The 17979-nt window shown below is 41.7% G+C and overlaps 1 protein-coding gene across 2 annotated transcripts in view; it reads left to right on the plus strand.

Moving 5' to 3' along the window:
• The window catches only part of LOC106092960 (diuretic hormone receptor), a 225875-nt gene that overhangs the window by 178767 nt on the left and 29129 nt on the right, over positions 1 to 17979 (plus strand). For both annotated transcript variants that reach the window (XM_059369414.1, XM_059369415.1), the window contains 4 exons: positions 80 to 176; positions 974 to 1067; positions 8218 to 8298; positions 8397 to 8476. In XM_059369414.1, coding sequence (XP_059225397.1) covers positions 80 to 176; positions 974 to 1067; positions 8218 to 8298; positions 8397 to 8476 — 352 coding nt within the window. The remainder of the gene's footprint in view (positions 1 to 79; positions 177 to 973; positions 1068 to 8217; positions 8299 to 8396; positions 8477 to 17979) is intronic.

The following is a 17979-nucleotide window of genomic DNA, read 5'->3' on the forward strand; positions in this document are numbered from 1 at the left end:
CATCTATAAACCAACTCCGGTATTCACAATGATGGCACATGGCACCAAACCCAACCGGATACCCCCAACCCACCCACAGAGACTTGAAATGCCTTCGGAATACCATCCATGCGAATTTATTTCTCACCTATATCCTTTCAGCCTTATTGTGGATATTGACACTGTTCCTGCAAGTGGTAGGTAGTATATCCTAGTTTTTATTGTTATTGCATGATTTACGAGAAATCTGGTACTTGTGCGTTTATTTGTGTGTTTGTTGGGATGAGTGTAAGCAGATGGATTGACATGAGCCTACATAAATGAAAAATCTAACGATTTTTTTTAAAAAAACATTTTCTTTTAAGACTTGCAAAAACTGAAACCACACTATGTGAAGCCAAATATTATCTAGCCATTATTTAAGGATTCTTTGGACAAGTATACTCTATAATGGTAGATGGATTCATATCTTTAATATGATATTTCTTAGAATTTTACTATCTCGACAAAAGTGAAGTTCCAGGAAATTGAATTTTGGAAACATACATTTATTTGATTTCATTGGAATATGAAACTCAATGTTTAGTTGGCTTTACCAAAGTCTTTGTTTTGATTCTAAACTCATCTGTATTGGTTCATCTATAAGAAGTTTGTCTTTGTCTATAAGAAGTTTGTCTTATTAATGAGTGCCTAGGTGCTGGCTGGATTTAATATCCTGCTTGCGATATTCATTTTAAAGGAGGACATTTTAATATATGTGCAAGGATCACAACTCCTGTTGGTTGTTTGATACCTTGTCAGCCTTATTGCTTAGGTGTGAACTGAAATTCAATTAAAATTGTTGTAATTATACTCTTCTATGTCACTCAATGCCAATCTGAGATAATTTTTTATTGGCATTTTTTGTTTTTTTTATTTAATGTGTTATAATGAGTTGTTGTTATCATTGCTTTACTCATTGTTGTTGTTTTTTGTTTACTTTTCTTCATTTCAGATGACAGATCATGCCAGCCAAGCGGGTTGCATTACCCTAGTGATGATGTTTCATTATTTCAATTTAACAAATTTCTTCTGGATGTTTGTTGAAGGTAATTAACTCAAACAAGGATATTAAAGCTCATTTAAGCTTATATTGATTTTTGCTAACGTGATTTATGTGGATGGCATCACTCAGTGTCAGCTAGAACACACTATGTGAGTAGAATACACAAATGTTGCCTGCCATATAAAAAAGTCAACAAGTGTTTAAACAATGTATTGCATTTGTGTACAAGTCGTCGGCTAGGTTGTGTAGAATATATTGAACCAATAAAGTTCATTAAGAATAGATTAAATGTTGGCATATATCAAAAAAATATAACCATTACCCAAAACCTCCTGCGAACAAGACGTCTGATTGACTGGGTGAACAACCTCTACACCCAAAAAAAATGTTTGCTAAATCAAACAACGGCTGGGAACGGCTGGTGAGGAAAGCAAAACAGACTGTAAATGAGGTACTGATGGGGTGCGATGCGAATTTTCACCACATTTCGTAGGGTGGTATCAACAATAATAAGCGGGACCAAGCCCCGGCAGAGTACTTGAATACTAACGACCTAAAACCCTAGCTCACAAAGGCTAGGGTCTTCATCAAGGGATGGAGCAGTAAATTTGCGACGGAACGCATGTTGAGATTCTTGGGCAAGCAAAACGAAGGTTTGGTCGCAGAGAAGTGGAAGGTCTTCCACAGGGAGAAGAAGGAGGAAGGAACTCTCTTTGTGGTGGGCATTGATCAAGTCTGGCTAAGACTTAAGGCATGGCGCACTACGGGAGCAAAGCTGTATTTTTATACCCTCCACCATAGGATGGGGGTATAGTAAATTCGTCATTCTGTTTGTAACACCTCGAAATATGCGTCTAAGAACCCATAAAGTATATATATTCTTAACCGTCGTGACATTTTAAGTCGAACTAGCCATGTCCGTCCGTCTGTCCGTCCGTCCGTCCGTCTGTCTGTCAAAAGCTCGCTAACTTTTGAAGGAGTAAAGCTAGCCTTTCGAAATTTTGCAGAAATACTTCTTATTGATAGAGATCGGTTGGGATTGGAAATGGGCCAAATCGGTCCATATTTTGATTTAGCTGCTATAAGCCGTTTTGAGTCTTGACTTCTTGAGCCTCTAGAGGGCGCAATTATCATCCGATTTGACTGAAATTTCGCACATAGTGATTTCATATTACTTCCAACAACTGTGCGAGGTATGGTCCAAATCCTGCTATAGCTTCCATTTAAACCGATCTTGGGTCTTGAATTATTAAGCTTCTAGAGGGCACAATTCTCGTCCGATTTGTCTGAAATTTTGCACGACGTGTTTTGATATCACTTCCAACATTTTTGAGAAGTATGATCCAAATCGGTCCATACTCTGATATAGCGGCCATATAAACCGATCTGGAATTTTGGCTTCTTGAGCCTCTAGAGAGCGGAATTCTCATCCGATCACAAATTTTGTACAACGGCTTCTCCCATGGCCTTCAAAATACGTGTGCAATATGGTCTGAATCGATCTATAGCTTGACACAGCTCCCATATAAACCAATCTCCCGATTCTTGAGCCCCGAATCGGACTACAACTTGATATAGCTCCTCCTTCTCCTCCGTCCATATTCATTATTCTTTGTTTGCCCAAAAAGAGGTACTGCGCAAAGAACTCGACAGATTCGATCCATAGTGGAGTGTATATAAGATTCGGCCCGACCGAACTTAGCACGCTCTTACTTGTTCAAGATTGGGAAGACTAGGAAAGGCAGAAATTTTCATTCTGCGATATCAGGCCGTGCAGTGGCAGGTGACTCAACACCGCCTAACAAACAGGGGGCCGACAACGAGACAATCACGGCATCTCTCAATATTGGAAAGACTGGGAGAAGCAATGATCCTAATACTAAAATAACAGGCAGTGCAGTGGCGGGAGACCCAACACAGCTTAGCAAACAGGAAGCCGACGACGGTCCCATCACCGACTTAAAGATTCGGAATACTGGAATAGGTCACGATCCTAATATTGAAACATTAGGCAGCGCAGCGACAGAAGTCTCAATGCAACCCAACGAACAGGGAGCCGATGATGGTACCATCACCTGCTCCCAATAATCCCATTTACTTCAGATTTGGAAGGCTAAGATAGGCAAAGATGCCAATTTAACGCACCACTTTACCTCAATACGACGATTTCGATATCTCACAAGGTCAAATACTTAGGTGTGACGGCAAGGTCACGAACAGTCTTGCAGTGTAAGTAGGAGATTAACGCCTTCTCTGAGGATGGCAAAATCTGCATCGTTTGGGTGCCGGGCCTTAACGGAGTAAGGGGAAACGAAAGGGCAGACGATTTGGTGGTGAAGGCCAGAGGACTGCCATCAATAAACTTGGTTAACCCGAAGCCTTTCGGGTCGACGCAGTCCGAGTTAAGGGAGTGGGCGACGAATGCGCATGCAACATTGTGGAACAGCACAGCGGTCGGTAGGACGGCGAAAATCCAATGGGCAGATCCAGATCGTGAGAAGACGAGGCTATTACTGAAATAAAGCAAGAAGGGGGAGGCAGTATAGCTTTTGGTATTATAACGGGACACATAGGACTACGAGCTCACTTATGTAAAATCGGTGCGGCAAGTGATAGCATGTGTAGGGCATGCAGGGAAAATGATGAGACGTTGGAGCATTTTCATTGTCATTGCCCGGTTTTCGCGTCTAACAGATACCGGCACTTAGGTGGAGACACAATACCAGACATGAACCAACTTGGGGGAGTGGTATTGAAAAGAATTAAGGAATTCCTAACTTAAAATGTTCTTGTTTGAGGTTACTTAATAGTTTTTAGAGCGTACAACAAGCCGATTACTGTCTTAGGTGTATGTCGATAGTGGGGCGGATTAATATCTGCACCCTCTTTTCAACCTAACCTAACGACCATTTAAATGGAAATCGGGCGATACATATATATGGGAGCTATGTCTAAATCTGAACCGATTTTTATCAAAATCAATGGCGTTAGTCCTTGAGCCAAAAAGTGCTCATGTGCAAAATTACGTGAAGATTGGAAAACAAATACGACCTGTACCTTGATTACAAGAACACATGGACTCACAGACGGACATGACTAAATCGAATCAGAAAGTGATTCTGAGTTGATAGGTATACTTATCAATGAGTCTAGATATTCTCCTTCTGAGCGTTGCAAACGCACAATCTTATAATTCCCTGTACCACAGTGGTGGTGTAGGGTATAATCAAGTTAAAAGTCCACGAGACCAGAAAAGGTTTTGCAGACCACAAGCAGACTTTTTGTAGGGCTTTTTGAGCACTATCTTGCAAAACCATAGAATTTTGAAGAAGAAAGAACATTTGGAAAAAAATCCTGATCAAATTCCAGGGCCTGTCAAGAGACACCCGAAGTACCATAAACATTTTGCATTTAGTCTTTTGTGCACCTTAGCTCTAACAATCTAAAAGTTCGAAAAGATAACTTTAGCCGTTCTCAAAAGGCAAATGTTTTACTTTTTATCGATTCTATCCCACTGTGCGTTGCTTAGGCCCAAGTCAGCCTGATTTTGTAAATTACTACATCCATCCTGCGATATTGCATTGGAATATACTGGTTTCAACATTCAACATGAAAATAGAGTACTACATTTCTTGATATCTGAAGGGGGAGCGAACCCTCCCCCTTACCCTAATTTTCTGAAACGCCAGATTTCGGAGATGGTTAGTGCGATTTAAGCGAAATTTTGTGTGTTCTCTTATAGTAACATACATAACATGAATTTGGTATGTATCCAAATTTCGGATGGGGTACCTAGGGTGAGCGCCCCACCCCAAAACCTAACAAATATATATATTCACCAATCACGACAATTGTATTTAATATTAGAAAACGTATCTGATATCCAATTGTCGGACCAAGTATTTGAGGGACCACCCCAACCCCCAAAACACCCCTAAATCGGTCATATTTACCGACCATGGCAATATGGAACTAAAATGAAAGGTATTTGCGAGTAGAATACGAATCTGATATCAAAATGTGCGTCCAAGTGTTGGGGGGCCGCCCCTCCCTAAAACACCCCCAAACAGGACTTATTTACTGACCATGGCAATATGGGGCTCAAATAAAAGATATTTGAGTGTAGAACACGAATCTGATATCCAGATGTGGGACCAAGTGTTTGAGGGCCCGCCCATCCCCGAAAACATCCCCCAAAGAAGACAAATTTACGACCATTGCCATATGGTGCTCAAATGAAGGTCTTTGGAAGTAGAGCACAAATCTGATATCAATGTTCGGGAGAAGTGTCTATGGGGCCACCCCACATCCATAACTCCATCCAAATAGGAAGTATTTGCTGACCATTGTAATATGGGGCTCAAATAGAGGTATTTTAGAGTAGATATATATTTTCAAAGCCAAGTCATTGAGTGGGCGCCCCATCCCCCAAATCACCCCCAAACCGGTCATGTTTGCGGACTATGGAAAAATGGAGCTCAAATGAAGGGTATTTGGGAGTAGGCCATGAATCTGACATCAACATTCGGGACCAACTGTCTAGGGGACGTCCCACCACCATAATGACCCCCAAGTAGGACGTATTTGCTCACTGAGACAATTTGGGTCTTCAGCTCGATATTCTGGGTCTGCAGCTCGATATTCATAATTTTTAGGGCCCATACCCCAAACCTAACATATTTACTGGCTTTTTCAATAAGGGGTTTAAGTGAATGGTATTTGAGATTAGAAAACGAATTTGATATCCAACTTTGAGGCCAATGGCAATATGGGGTTCAAATATATGAGCACGTTGCTGATATATTTTCATGGCTTAGTGATTGGGGGACAACCCCACCCCCCAAAACACCCCCAAGTCGAGCATATTTACTGCCCATGTCAATGTGGGGATTAAATGAAAGGTATTGGGGGGGGGGGGATTTGGAAAGGATTTGATACCCACTTTCGGGACCAATTTTCTGGGGGTCTACCGCTTTCCCAAAATACCCCACAAACAGCTATTTTTTTTACTGACCATCGCAATATGGAGCTCAAATAAAGGTTTTTGGGAGTAGAATACGAATTTGATATCCAAATGTAGGATCATGTATTTAAGGCATCACCCCTTCCCCAAAACACCCCTCAAAGGCAAAAATTTTTCAACCATGCCAATATGTGGCTCAAATGAAAGGTAACTGTGATAAAACAAGTAAAAGCGTGCTAAGTTCGGCCGGGCCGAATCTTACATACCCTCCACCATGGATCTGATTTGTCGAGTTCTTCTCCCGGCATCTCTTCTTAGGCAAAAAAGGATATAAGAAAAGATTTGCTCTGCTATTATTATATTATTACATGTTGGAGACCTGTGTAAAATGTCAGCTAATTCGAATAAGAATTGCGCCCTTTGGGGGCTCAAGAAGTAACATAGGAAGATCGATTTATATGGGAGCTGTATCGGGCTATAGACCGATTCAGATCATAATAAACACGTATGTTGATGGTCATGAGAGGATCCGTAGTACATAATTTCTGGTAAATCGGATAATAATTGCGACCTCTAGAGGCTCAAGAAGTCAAGATCTCAGATCGGTTTATATGTCAGCTATATCAGGTTATGGACCGATTTGAACCATACTTGGCACAGTTGTTGAATATCACAACAAAACACGTCGTGCAAAATTTCATTCCAATCGGATAATAATTGCGCACTCTAGAAGCTCAAGAAGTCAAGACCCAAGATCGGTTGATATGACAGCTATATCAGGTTATGGACCGATTTGAACCATACTTGGCACAGTTGTTGGATATCATAACAAAACACGGCGTGCAAAATTTCATTCCAATCGGATAAGAATTGCGCACTCTAGAAGCTCAAGAAGTCAAGACCCAAGATCGGTTGATATGGCAGCTATATGGACCGATTTGAACCATACTTGGTAAAGTTGTTGAATATCATAACAAAACACGTCGTGCAAAATTTCATTCCAATCGGATAAGAATTGCGCACTCTAGAGGCTCAAGAAGTCAAGACCCAAGATCGGTTTATATAGCAGCTATATCAAAACATGGACCGATATGGCCCATTTACAATACCAACTAACCTACACTAATAAGAAGTATTTGTACAAAATTTCAAGCGGCTAGCTTTACTCCTTCGGAAGTTAGCGTGCTTTCGACAGACAGACGGACGGACGGACAGACGGGCGGACGGACAGACGGACGGATATGGCTAGATCGACATAAAATGTCGCTACGATCAAGAATATATATACTTTATGGGGTCTCAGACGAATATTTCGAGTAGTTACAAACAGAATGACGAAATTAGTATACCCCCCATCATATGGTGGAGGGTATAAAAACCAATTTGATAACCAATTTTGGGACCATGTGTTTGGGGGTCGCCTCATCCTGTAAACTCCCCCTCAAAACCAATGGCAATATGGGGTTAAAATAAATGGTATTCGAGAGAAGAGCACGATGCGGATAGTTTTTTCAGGGCCAAGTGTCTGGGCACCAACTGACCCCGAAAACACCTATAAATCGGACATATATATTTACGGGTCAAGGCAATATGAGACTACTTCCAAATACCTTTGGGAGTAGATCACGAAATTCATACCCACTTGCGGGACCACGTTTCCATCAGAATATCGAGCTCAAATAAAGTCTCTTAAAAATGGAGTACATCTAACATCCAAACTCAAATAACCCTAAACCCGTTGAGCGAATTCATAAATTCATAGAAAGGGATTCAGATAAAGGCATTTAAATTGTTTAACTGCTAACCAAGCGGTATACATACAAATACCATTTTCGTAGCATGGTATTTCACTAAAAGCTCTTTAATTGTCGAAAATAAATATTTAAAGGATAATTTTGTTCCATACAAAGCAAAAGAAGGCGCAGCGGAGTGGGCCCGGTTCAGCTAGTAAAGTATATAAACTCTTGATCGGTATCATTGAAAACCCGTCAAGTTGTCTATTGCAAGCACAAATTATGTTAAAATTTCAATTTTATTTAAAAATTTTTATTTATTTATAATTTAATTACTTAAACCTTTGAGGATGAGGATATGACTGAATTGGTTGGAATGTCTCAAATCTCCTCCTTATGCTTTCTTTCAAGCTAAAAATCTTAGTAAACAATAAACTGCGTTTCACTACCAATAATTAGTTTCATATTTTCCTCCTCTTCTTCTTCTTCTTATGCAGGTCTCTATTTGTACACGCTGGTTGTGCAAACCTTCTCCAATGATAATCTAGGATTTTTGCAGTACGCCATAATTGGTTGGGGTAAGTAAATAACAGAAGAAAAAATCTTAAAAGAAAGTTTTTTCAAGGCTATTTGTCAGTCAATATTGTTGTTAATTTTCTTCTTTTATCGTCTTTAGGTTGTCCAGCGGTCATTGTGTTTGGATGGTCCATTGCTAAAATTTATGCACCGCCTTTAAGTACGGAAAGATTTATTGGGGTAAGTTTTAAACAACAACAACAAGCTATTGATAAATAAATATTGAAAAGTTTATGCCACAATGTTTAAGGTAATTTGCAAAAAAAATTAAAAAATAATATTGAAAATGTGTATTGTTTGGCCTTTTTTGCCAAAATAGCAATTGCCAATTGCCAGATGGCCTATCAATGATATTTTAATGCCTATATTTGTGTTATTGCACAGAATATATGACTTTGGTAAAAAAAATATTAACATCCAAGTGGGAATTTTGTGGGGCTTAATAAGGTCAATAAAAAAAACGCGTTTTCCAACAATTGTGGGAGGAAAGTGAGAATGGTGAATGCTTAATGTCTTAATTTGGGATTTAAACAGCATTACTGCATCGTTTTTCTCTAAAAATATCCCTTGGTGCCCTCAAGATGTTAAATAGCCAGAAGGATATGGACACTCCTCCATGATATGGTATAAACATCCTGTGCTGTTTAATAAGCACTTAATTATATCGTAATTAAGCTCCCCACTTTAGGGTTAATAAAATCTAGGAATGACTTTCACAACATCAGAATCACAAACAACAATACTGTATTCTTTGTTCGAATATATTGTTGAGCTATTAATGACGTCACAACTGCCTATTGATATTTAGCCCATATAATCCATTTGTCAATCAACAACATTCCCGCCATCCATCCATTTTGGCTGCCATGTGTTTTTCGGAAGGTTAATGAGTTTGTAATTAATTTTACCCCAATAACCTACCGCATCGTGCTGTACTCCAAATGGTGATGATGTTTTTGTAACAAATTTATAGGCAATGATTTTTGCGCTTTGTTATCACTGCTGCTTGCTGTTTATGGTATTTTTGCCAAAAAAAAAAAACGATATAGCAAAACCTCTCTGCAGGATAGCGCGATTTGCTAATGAATTCATGGGGGTCTGCTCTGCAAGTAGCAATAGTTTTTTCTGCGACGAGACAATTCAAATAAAAAGTCTGTGGGAGAAAATAAATACTTTGCCCTATCTCTTTATACCCAACAACAGAGGATGGGTGATTTAGTCATTCCGTTGCTATCACCTCGAATATTGATCTGCTCCGATCTACCCTATTAAACACATATAAAACATAGTGCAATAGTCAATAGCGGGGGGTGGATAATTCAAAGTTAGAGTGAAGATATCAGGTCGGTATAGCAGAGCGTTGTTGTTGTTGTAGCAGTTTATTGTGTTCTATCTTTCGTCTGCTTGAGTGTTCTGTTGAGTGTCAAGACCCAGGAACTCTGCGACTAAGATGGGGTGCGTCCACAGGCGTCTGGGTCTGAGTCGTGTGGGTCTTGCCGGGCAGTTAAACAGGTGACGTGTATCGTGCGGTCCCTGGTTACAATCGGGACATACCTCTTGTACGTCGGCATAAATCTTAGCTCTGTAGGAAATGAGGCGGCTTCATCTGCCGGAACGTAATTGAGCCAGAACTTCTCTGGTTTGCCGTGGAGGTCGATTTCTTCAGGTGCAATAGGAGGCAGTCGTTCTCCAAGGACTAGGCATTCTGAGGCATGGATACTTGTGGAAGCAGACGAGGCAGTGCTCGGAGTGTTTGAGATAAAGATTCTTTTTTTTTCGAGACGATCTCAATAATCGGAGATTTTTTTGCAAATGGAAAAGTCAAGCCAGAGATTTCAACACACACAAACCACTATGGGACGCGTTTCGTCTTGGTCAGAAGTTTTTTTCAACCAAATTAGGTGTGATGGCTATGATGACCGTACGATGATATGTTGCATTTGTATCATATATATTGCGAAAACGCCACGATGATATAATTACCCCATTAACTTCGCTCGACAACCCTGTCTATTAGCTGTACTTTTCCCAATGCATGTGCTCGTGTAATGACAGATTGTTTGTCTGCAACAAGTAAACCACTTCCATTGTAACACATGATTTGGTGTATCTGTTGAACCCTAGACGGCGGCAACGACTCTCGCTGTTGCTCCGTGTGCCCAGGTTCGAATCCGGGTTTAGTGCATCTGTTGGATGTTGATGTTGGTGGCTTCGAACCCTAGACGGCGGCAACGACTCTCGCTGTTGCTCCGTGTGCCCAGGTTCGAATCCTGGCACAGCCGGGCTCGATTCTAGCTTCATTTTCCATTTGCAAAGAAAATCTATCATTGAGCTCGTCACGAAAGAGAAACGAACAACAAATTGTGAAATTTAATGATCTTCGCCCTAACAGGCGAAAAACTTGAAATGGATAAAGATTCTTCGTCAAATATTTGGACCAGTTTGCGTTAATGGAGAATATAGGCATCGTATGAACCACGAGCTGTATGCGCTCTATGACGACGATCGCATAGTTACACGTATCGAAATACGGCGGCTGCGTTGGCTAGGTCATATTGCCAGAATGGACGAAAAAGCTCCAGTAATGGAGTCTTAAGAAGGCAAACACTAGGTACACGCAAACCGTGACCTAAGAATTCAAATCGGTATATCGGTTTATATGAGAGCTATATTCAAATCTGAACCAATATAGTCCATTTTCTCTTCCCGACGACCTACATCAATGTTAATTCGCTCAAAAATTTCTAGGGGTTAGCTTTAATATGGTTCAGATCGGACTATATTCAGATATAGCTGCGATATTGACCGATCTGCCGATAAAGGGTCTGAAGCCCATAAAAGCTCTATTTATTACCCGATTTCGTTAAATTTTGAAACAGTGTGTAGTTTTGGTCTCCCGACGTCCGTCCCAAATATGATTTGTATCGGACTATATTTATATATAGCTTTCACACAGAGATACAAAACTCAACAGTGACGTATATTTATTGGACCACTCAATGTCCGTGCCGAATTTGGGAGCATAAATTATCCTATTTTCACCAGATTGTGGCGAAAAGGGGTTTGCATACCCACACCCGAGATGGTGGGTATCCAAAGTTCGGCCCAGCCGAACTTAATGCCTTTTTACTTGTTTTTTCTCGATTTTCTCCCACTGTGCGACCGTTGACTATTTTCTACAGGCGTTTTGCGGACGGATATATTTGTATGTTCTGCGTTGTGAACCACTATGGCACCGTACGGACAATACCAAATGCAGTGCTGTTAGACAACGAAAAGTCAAATCAAGCATTGGCAATCAGTTAACAGTTTTTACTCTCATTTACCTAGGGATTCATATTAAAGCATATTGTGCATACTACGCAACAAATGTGTCATTCTACTTACTTCGGACAATGCGCTATGGCTTAAACAAATGCAGTTTCTCGGTTCAATGCAAAAGGTTAAATTTTTCGTATCTACCATAAAAAGGAAACTACAATTTTTTCTCATTTTACATTGACTTTTATGTTGATGTTCATGATTCTCGTTAAAACTACAAAAAAGTAATAAATCTTTGGAAGTTTGTTTGTTTACTCCTGGCAAATGTGCCAAATCCCATTGCCCACCCATAAACATTACAACCAAGTTTATGACATTTCCTCAAATGGGGAACTGTTTCACATCTACTCGTACACTGGGTGATGGTTTGAATTGAGTTGGAAAATCCCGTGAGGCCATAACGTTGGTATACTGAATAAATTTCATCATCAGAAACGTTTTGTTTAAAGCAGTTATCCATTATTGTCAGTAGTGGCAGTTTAAATGTGTACAGGCTATTACATGGCATAGTAGAATATTGAAATAATTAAGACATAATATAAGAGAAATGGGATAATAAATAAAGAAAAACGCATGAAATTCGGTAGTGATACCCAACACTAGGAATTAACATCGTAGGCTTGAGACCTAAGGCAGTGAAAAATGTAGTACAGGCCATACCATCGAAGAGCAATCGGGGCGACCACAGGAGAGATTTCTGATCGGATATTTGAGACGACGCTCAAGATTGAGTGCAGGAATCTTTTGCATCGGGATAGATCAAACGTTTGGAGGATATAACAGGTCTGGGCGCCATGATTGAGGGGTCCGGAACTGAATTTTGTTTTCGGCTGCCTGACCATAAAATAACCCTGAAGGCATAAATCTGGGCAATGCTATAAGGAACCTAAGATCCAAAATCGAAAGTTCGTCCTATATGGCAGCTATATCCAAATATTTTCCGATCTGTACAATATTCGGTATGCATTTCGGGGAGTCTTATTTCAAACAATGCCACAAATTGCAGCAAAATCGGGTAATAAATACGTCATTAATGGGCTCAAGACCTACGATGTTTACCTTCAAAAGATTTCTTAGCTGATGATTTTTCATTCTTTCCTGACAACGTGACCTTGTCAACACAATCTATGTATTTTGATATGCTTAACTGTGTAAACGTTCTCATTCAGCTCATACAACTCGTCGTCCATACGACGCCTATATTCTTCATGAACGCAGACTTGTCCATACACTTAAGAAAGATGCTTCTCTCACAAACTTCATGTTCTGCCCAATCTGCTTTCACATGTAGATATGTACCCATCGCATCGGAGCCGTGCAACAACAGAATCAGTGTCTGGAAAAGTATGATTTTCGTCTGTCGACAGGTAACTTAGCTCCTGAACCGCTGAAAATGTTTTCTGATGGTCTCGCCAGGCGTTCAGCGGACATGCTATCCCCTGCGCTACGATGACCTCCGTAAGCCAATATTATTTATCGTTTAATTTTGTTCACTATGGTGCCGAGGTAGATGAAATTGCATTCCCATAGTTATAGTTTCCAACTTCCTTTGTTTGCTCGGGTGTACAGGGTGCTCCGAATGTTGACACCATCCATTTTTATACCCACCACCATAGGATGGGGGTATACTAACCTAGTCATTCCGATTGTAATACCTCGAAATATTGATTTAAGACCCTATAAAGTACACACATTCTTGATCGTCTCGACATTCTGAGTCGATCTAGCCATGTCCGCCTGTCCAAATCACGATAGATGTCGAACGCGTAAAGCTAGCCTCTTGAAATTTTGCACCGATACTTTTTATTGATGCAGGTACTTTGGGATCGCAAATGGGCCATATCTGTTCAGATTTGGATATAGCTCCCATCTAAACCGAAACCCCGATTTGACTTCTTGAGCTTCTAGAAGCCTTAATTTTCTTCCGATTTGTCTGCGATTTTGAGCAAAGACTTGAGTCATGACTTTCATCATCCAAGTCGAATCGGCTCGATTCGGTCTATTAACAGATATAGCCCCCATATAAACTGATACCCGGATTTGAATTCTTGAGCCCTTAGAAGCTTAATTTTCATCCGATTCAGCTGAAATTTGGAGCAAAGGCTTGTGTTATGACTTTCAACATCCACGTCAAGTATAATCCGAATCGGTCTATAACAAGATATAGCTTCCATAAAATCAGATTTCCCGAAATGATTTCTGGAGCCCTTAGAAGCCTCAATTTTCATCCGATTTAGCTGAAATTTGGAGCAAAGACTTGAGCTAAGACTTCCGACATCCACGCCAAGTATAATCCGAATCGGTCTATAACAAGATATAGCTTCCATATAATCCGATTTCCCGAAATGATTTCTTGAGCCCTTAGAAGCCTCAATTTTCATCCGATTTAGCTGAAATTTGGAGCAAAGACTTGTGTTATGACTATCAATAACCATGCCAAGTATGAACCGAATCTGTCTATAAATAGATATAGGTTAGGTAAGGTTATGGTCAGGCAGTCTAAAATAGATCTCAGTCCCTGAATTCTCAATGTAGACCTCCAGGTTCACTCTGTCCGTCAATCCAAGACTGTGCCGTTGGCAGCAGTTCCTCGCACTCGACCTCAAGTGTCGTCTCAGGTATCCGATCGGAAATCTCTTCCCTTTCTTCCAGGTTTCCTATCGTCGCCTCGATTATTACGCTTTGGTATGAGCTGCTCCCATACTCAATCCATGCTCCCATCGCCTTAAATCTCATGGCCGCAGTGGCTGCCTCGCATTCAATCTGTGTGTCAATGGGTCGGATATCTAAAATGGTCTCCAGTGCCCCAGTGGGCGTGGTCCTCATCGCTCCGCATATACCAAGACAACATGTTCTCAGAACTTGTTGTATGGTCCTAACGTTACACTTGTTCTCCATAGCAATCCACCAAACTACCGAGGCGTAAGTAAGTAATGGTCTAATCACGCTAATGTAGAGCCAGTGGACTATCCTCGGATTCAGCCACCATTTTGAGCCTACGGCCCTTCTACGCAGTGCAGGGCAGCCTTCACCAATCTTCCCTTCATGCAGTTCGCTGGATGTCCTACTCTTTGTCATGGAATCCACTATGAGTTCCATGGTTTTGAGTAGAAAGGACGTAAGGCTTATGGGTCTGTAAGCCTTTGGTGTCGCATAACTTGCCTTGCCGGACTTGAGCATAAACACCACCCTTGCCTCCTACCAGGCTTTCGGAGTATATGCGAGTCCTATGCACGCTTCGAGAATAGTGGCCAGATAAGGCGCCAGATAGTCTGCCCCATTTTTAGAAACGCCGAAAATATTCCATCAGGCGACTTAAATGGTTTGAAGCTCCTTAAGGCTTCCTAGACCATAAATTCCATTGTGATAAGTCTTCGACCAATTTCATTTTTCCAAGATTCCGGTGTCTCCGTGAGTTCCGTCGTATCCTGCTGAAAATGCGTTTTCATCAAAAGCCTCAACATGTCCTCCGTTGTTTCTGCTCTCACTCCCATGTCGTCTACTAACGTTTCAGTTTGGACATGGGTTTTTGTGAGAAATTTTTTCATCTTGGCGGCGTCAATGACGCTTTACACCTGGTCGCATAAAAGTTTCCAGAAGGTACGGTTCGCCGCTCTGATAATCTTATTGTATTCCTTGATCCCAATAAATTTGCGCTTTTTACGACGTGTTCTGTTAAAAAGCCTGCGGTTCTCCGGTTATCCAGTGTTTTTCACGCGCTGATCTCCTCTCCCGAAGAGGACAACTATCTTCGAAAGACTCCACTTGTGCAGTCGTAATCCTGTCGATATTGTGGTCAATGTCTTCTATATTTCGGCAATCTAAATTATCTTCCCCAAGTCTTCTTCTGAAAAGTCTTCTCCATTTTAGCCAGTTGGTTTGCAAATTATTAGGGAAGCTTATCGGATTCGGCGCTGGCAGTGCTATTCTGAACCTAATGTAGCAATGGTCTGAGAAGGAATGATTCATGGAGACCCTCCAATCTTGAACCTCATCGATTAGATTTTCCGAACATATGTCAGATCTAAAACCTCCCCCCTAATCCTATTGACAAAGGTAGGGGTGTTACCGATATTAAGTGATATTAAGTCGTTAGTGTTCAAGAATTCTGCCTGGGCTTGACCCCGCTTATTAATGTTGAAACTACCCTATGAAATGTGGTGAGAGTTCGCATCGCACCCTCTCGGTACCTCATTTCCAGTCTGTTTTGCTTTCCTCACCAGCCGTTGCAGCTACGACGTGGGTGGCGGTTTCGGAGAGTCGAAAGCCAGATAAAGTGATGCGAGGTATGCTCCATCGTCTCCCTGCATCCGACGTTGGAAAATCTGTGGAAAATATATAATTAAAATTTTTATGACAAATAACGCAGGTTCTAGTCCGAGTACGTACCAGTGTTAGCATAGAATAATTGGTAATTAATATGGTTCAGTCCAGAAACTGTCCCAGGTCGTCCATGGCTCCTGAATTAAGCAACATGAAACTTGCCCTTGCTGATTTTCGCCATCAAACCGTGAGTAGTTCTCTAGCTCAGGTGGAGTTTTATCTGGATGTGTTGGGTCTCTCGCCTCTGCACTGACTAATGTTTTAGTATTAGAATCTTTACTTATCCTAGTCTTCCTAATATTGAGAGAGTCTCGTCCACGGCCCCTTGTCCGTTAGGCATCGAGTGTCCCGCCACTGCACCGCCTGATGGCTCAATATGTGGATATTTGCCTATCCTAGTCTTCCCAATCTTGAAAACGACGGCCATGGCCCCGCAGTATGCCATGCCTTTAGTCTTAGCCAAACGTGCTACCAATACTTGATTAATGCCCTCCACAACGAGAGTTCCTTCCTCCCTCTCCGCCCTGCGGAAACCCTTCCATTCCTCCACGACCAACTCTTGGTTTCGCTTGTTTAAGATTTCTATCGTCGCGATTTCGCCGCCCACATCCTTGATGAAGACCGTCGCCTTTGTGAGCTGTCGGATGTCCATCATTCTCACGAGATCTAGCTTTGCGCCCTAGGGAGTTTGGATACTTCCAACGAGCTTTTTGATGGTATCAATACATTCCGCTGACGCAAAGGGCAGCGTTAAGATGTCACCTCTATACTCACAGCTCATAATTCGTATGGATGAACCCCCTTCAACACATGTTCGATAACCCGTTCGTTTGCCAAATGCCTCACCTGGGACCGACGATCTAGTGGAATTCTACCCGGTGCACAGCCGTTATCGATGACTGCATAAGTCATCTTATCTCTGTTGTGCTTCCTATCCACTCCGGCGTAAAAAGGCGGCTCCTTACCTTTTTCAGCGACCATTTTCCCCTTCCGTGATGTTTGTGACATCCTTGCCTAGTCTAAGTCCTCCACAAAGACTCAGGGGCCGTGCGCGCTATCTTCGATCCTGTTCCGAATTTGTCTACCTCCGCAGGACACTGTCTGGAGTCTCCATTGCAGGAAGGCTGGCTTGGTTTTCCCAAAGTACTTGAAAACGGGGACCTCCTTTTCCTCCTCAGCATTTTAGCAGTGTTATACTCTGCGGGAGATCTGATTCTTTTTCCAGCTTCCGGAAAAGTATTTGCAATGACAGTTCTATCCCTTCAAGCATCGTGCACTTTCGCCCGATTGCACTGCCGGTGCATACTCTTCTATGGCATCCTTTTGAAGGTCACAGTCGTCCATAAAGACTCAGGGGCCGTGCGCGCTATCTACGATCCTGTTCCGACTTTGTCTCCCTCCACAGGACACTGTCTGGAGTCTCCATTGCAGAAAGGCTGTCTTTGTTTTCCCAGAGTACTTGTAAGCGCTATTTTTTCTTCTTTATCATTTTAACAGTGTTAAGCTCTTCGGGATATCTGATTATCTTTCCAGCTTCCGTAGAAGTGTTTAAGATGTCAGTTCTATTCCTTCCAGCATCTTGCAGTTTCGCCCGATAGCGCTGCCTGTGCACACTCCTCTATAGCATCCTTTTGAAGGTCACAGTCCTCCATAAAGACTCAGGGGCCATGTGCGCCATCTTCGAACCTGTTCCGACTTTGTCTACATCCGCAGGACACTGTCTGGAGTCTCCATTGCGGGAGGACTGGCGTGGTTTTCCCAGAGTACTTGAAAGCGGGGAGCTATTTTTTCTTCTTTATCATTTTAGCAGTGTGAAGCTCTTCGGGATATTTGATTCTCTTCCGGTATATACTCCTCTGTCTACTTCGTCGTGTCCCGGATCGGTCTGCTTGTGAGCTTAGCAAATCCATCGCTCACTTCTGCCGTCATCTCGCTGTCCCCAACTCTCGATTCGGCAGCGATGACTGTTTCATTGACACTGTCGCTGTCTGAATCCGAGTCGGAAACACCATCTTTACTTAAAGACTGGGGACGAACTG

Source organism: Stomoxys calcitrans, chromosome 5 (genome assembly GCF_963082655.1).
Source record: "Stomoxys calcitrans chromosome 5, idStoCalc2.1, whole genome shotgun sequence".
NCBI lineage: Eukaryota > Metazoa > Arthropoda > Insecta > Diptera > Muscidae > Stomoxys > Stomoxys calcitrans.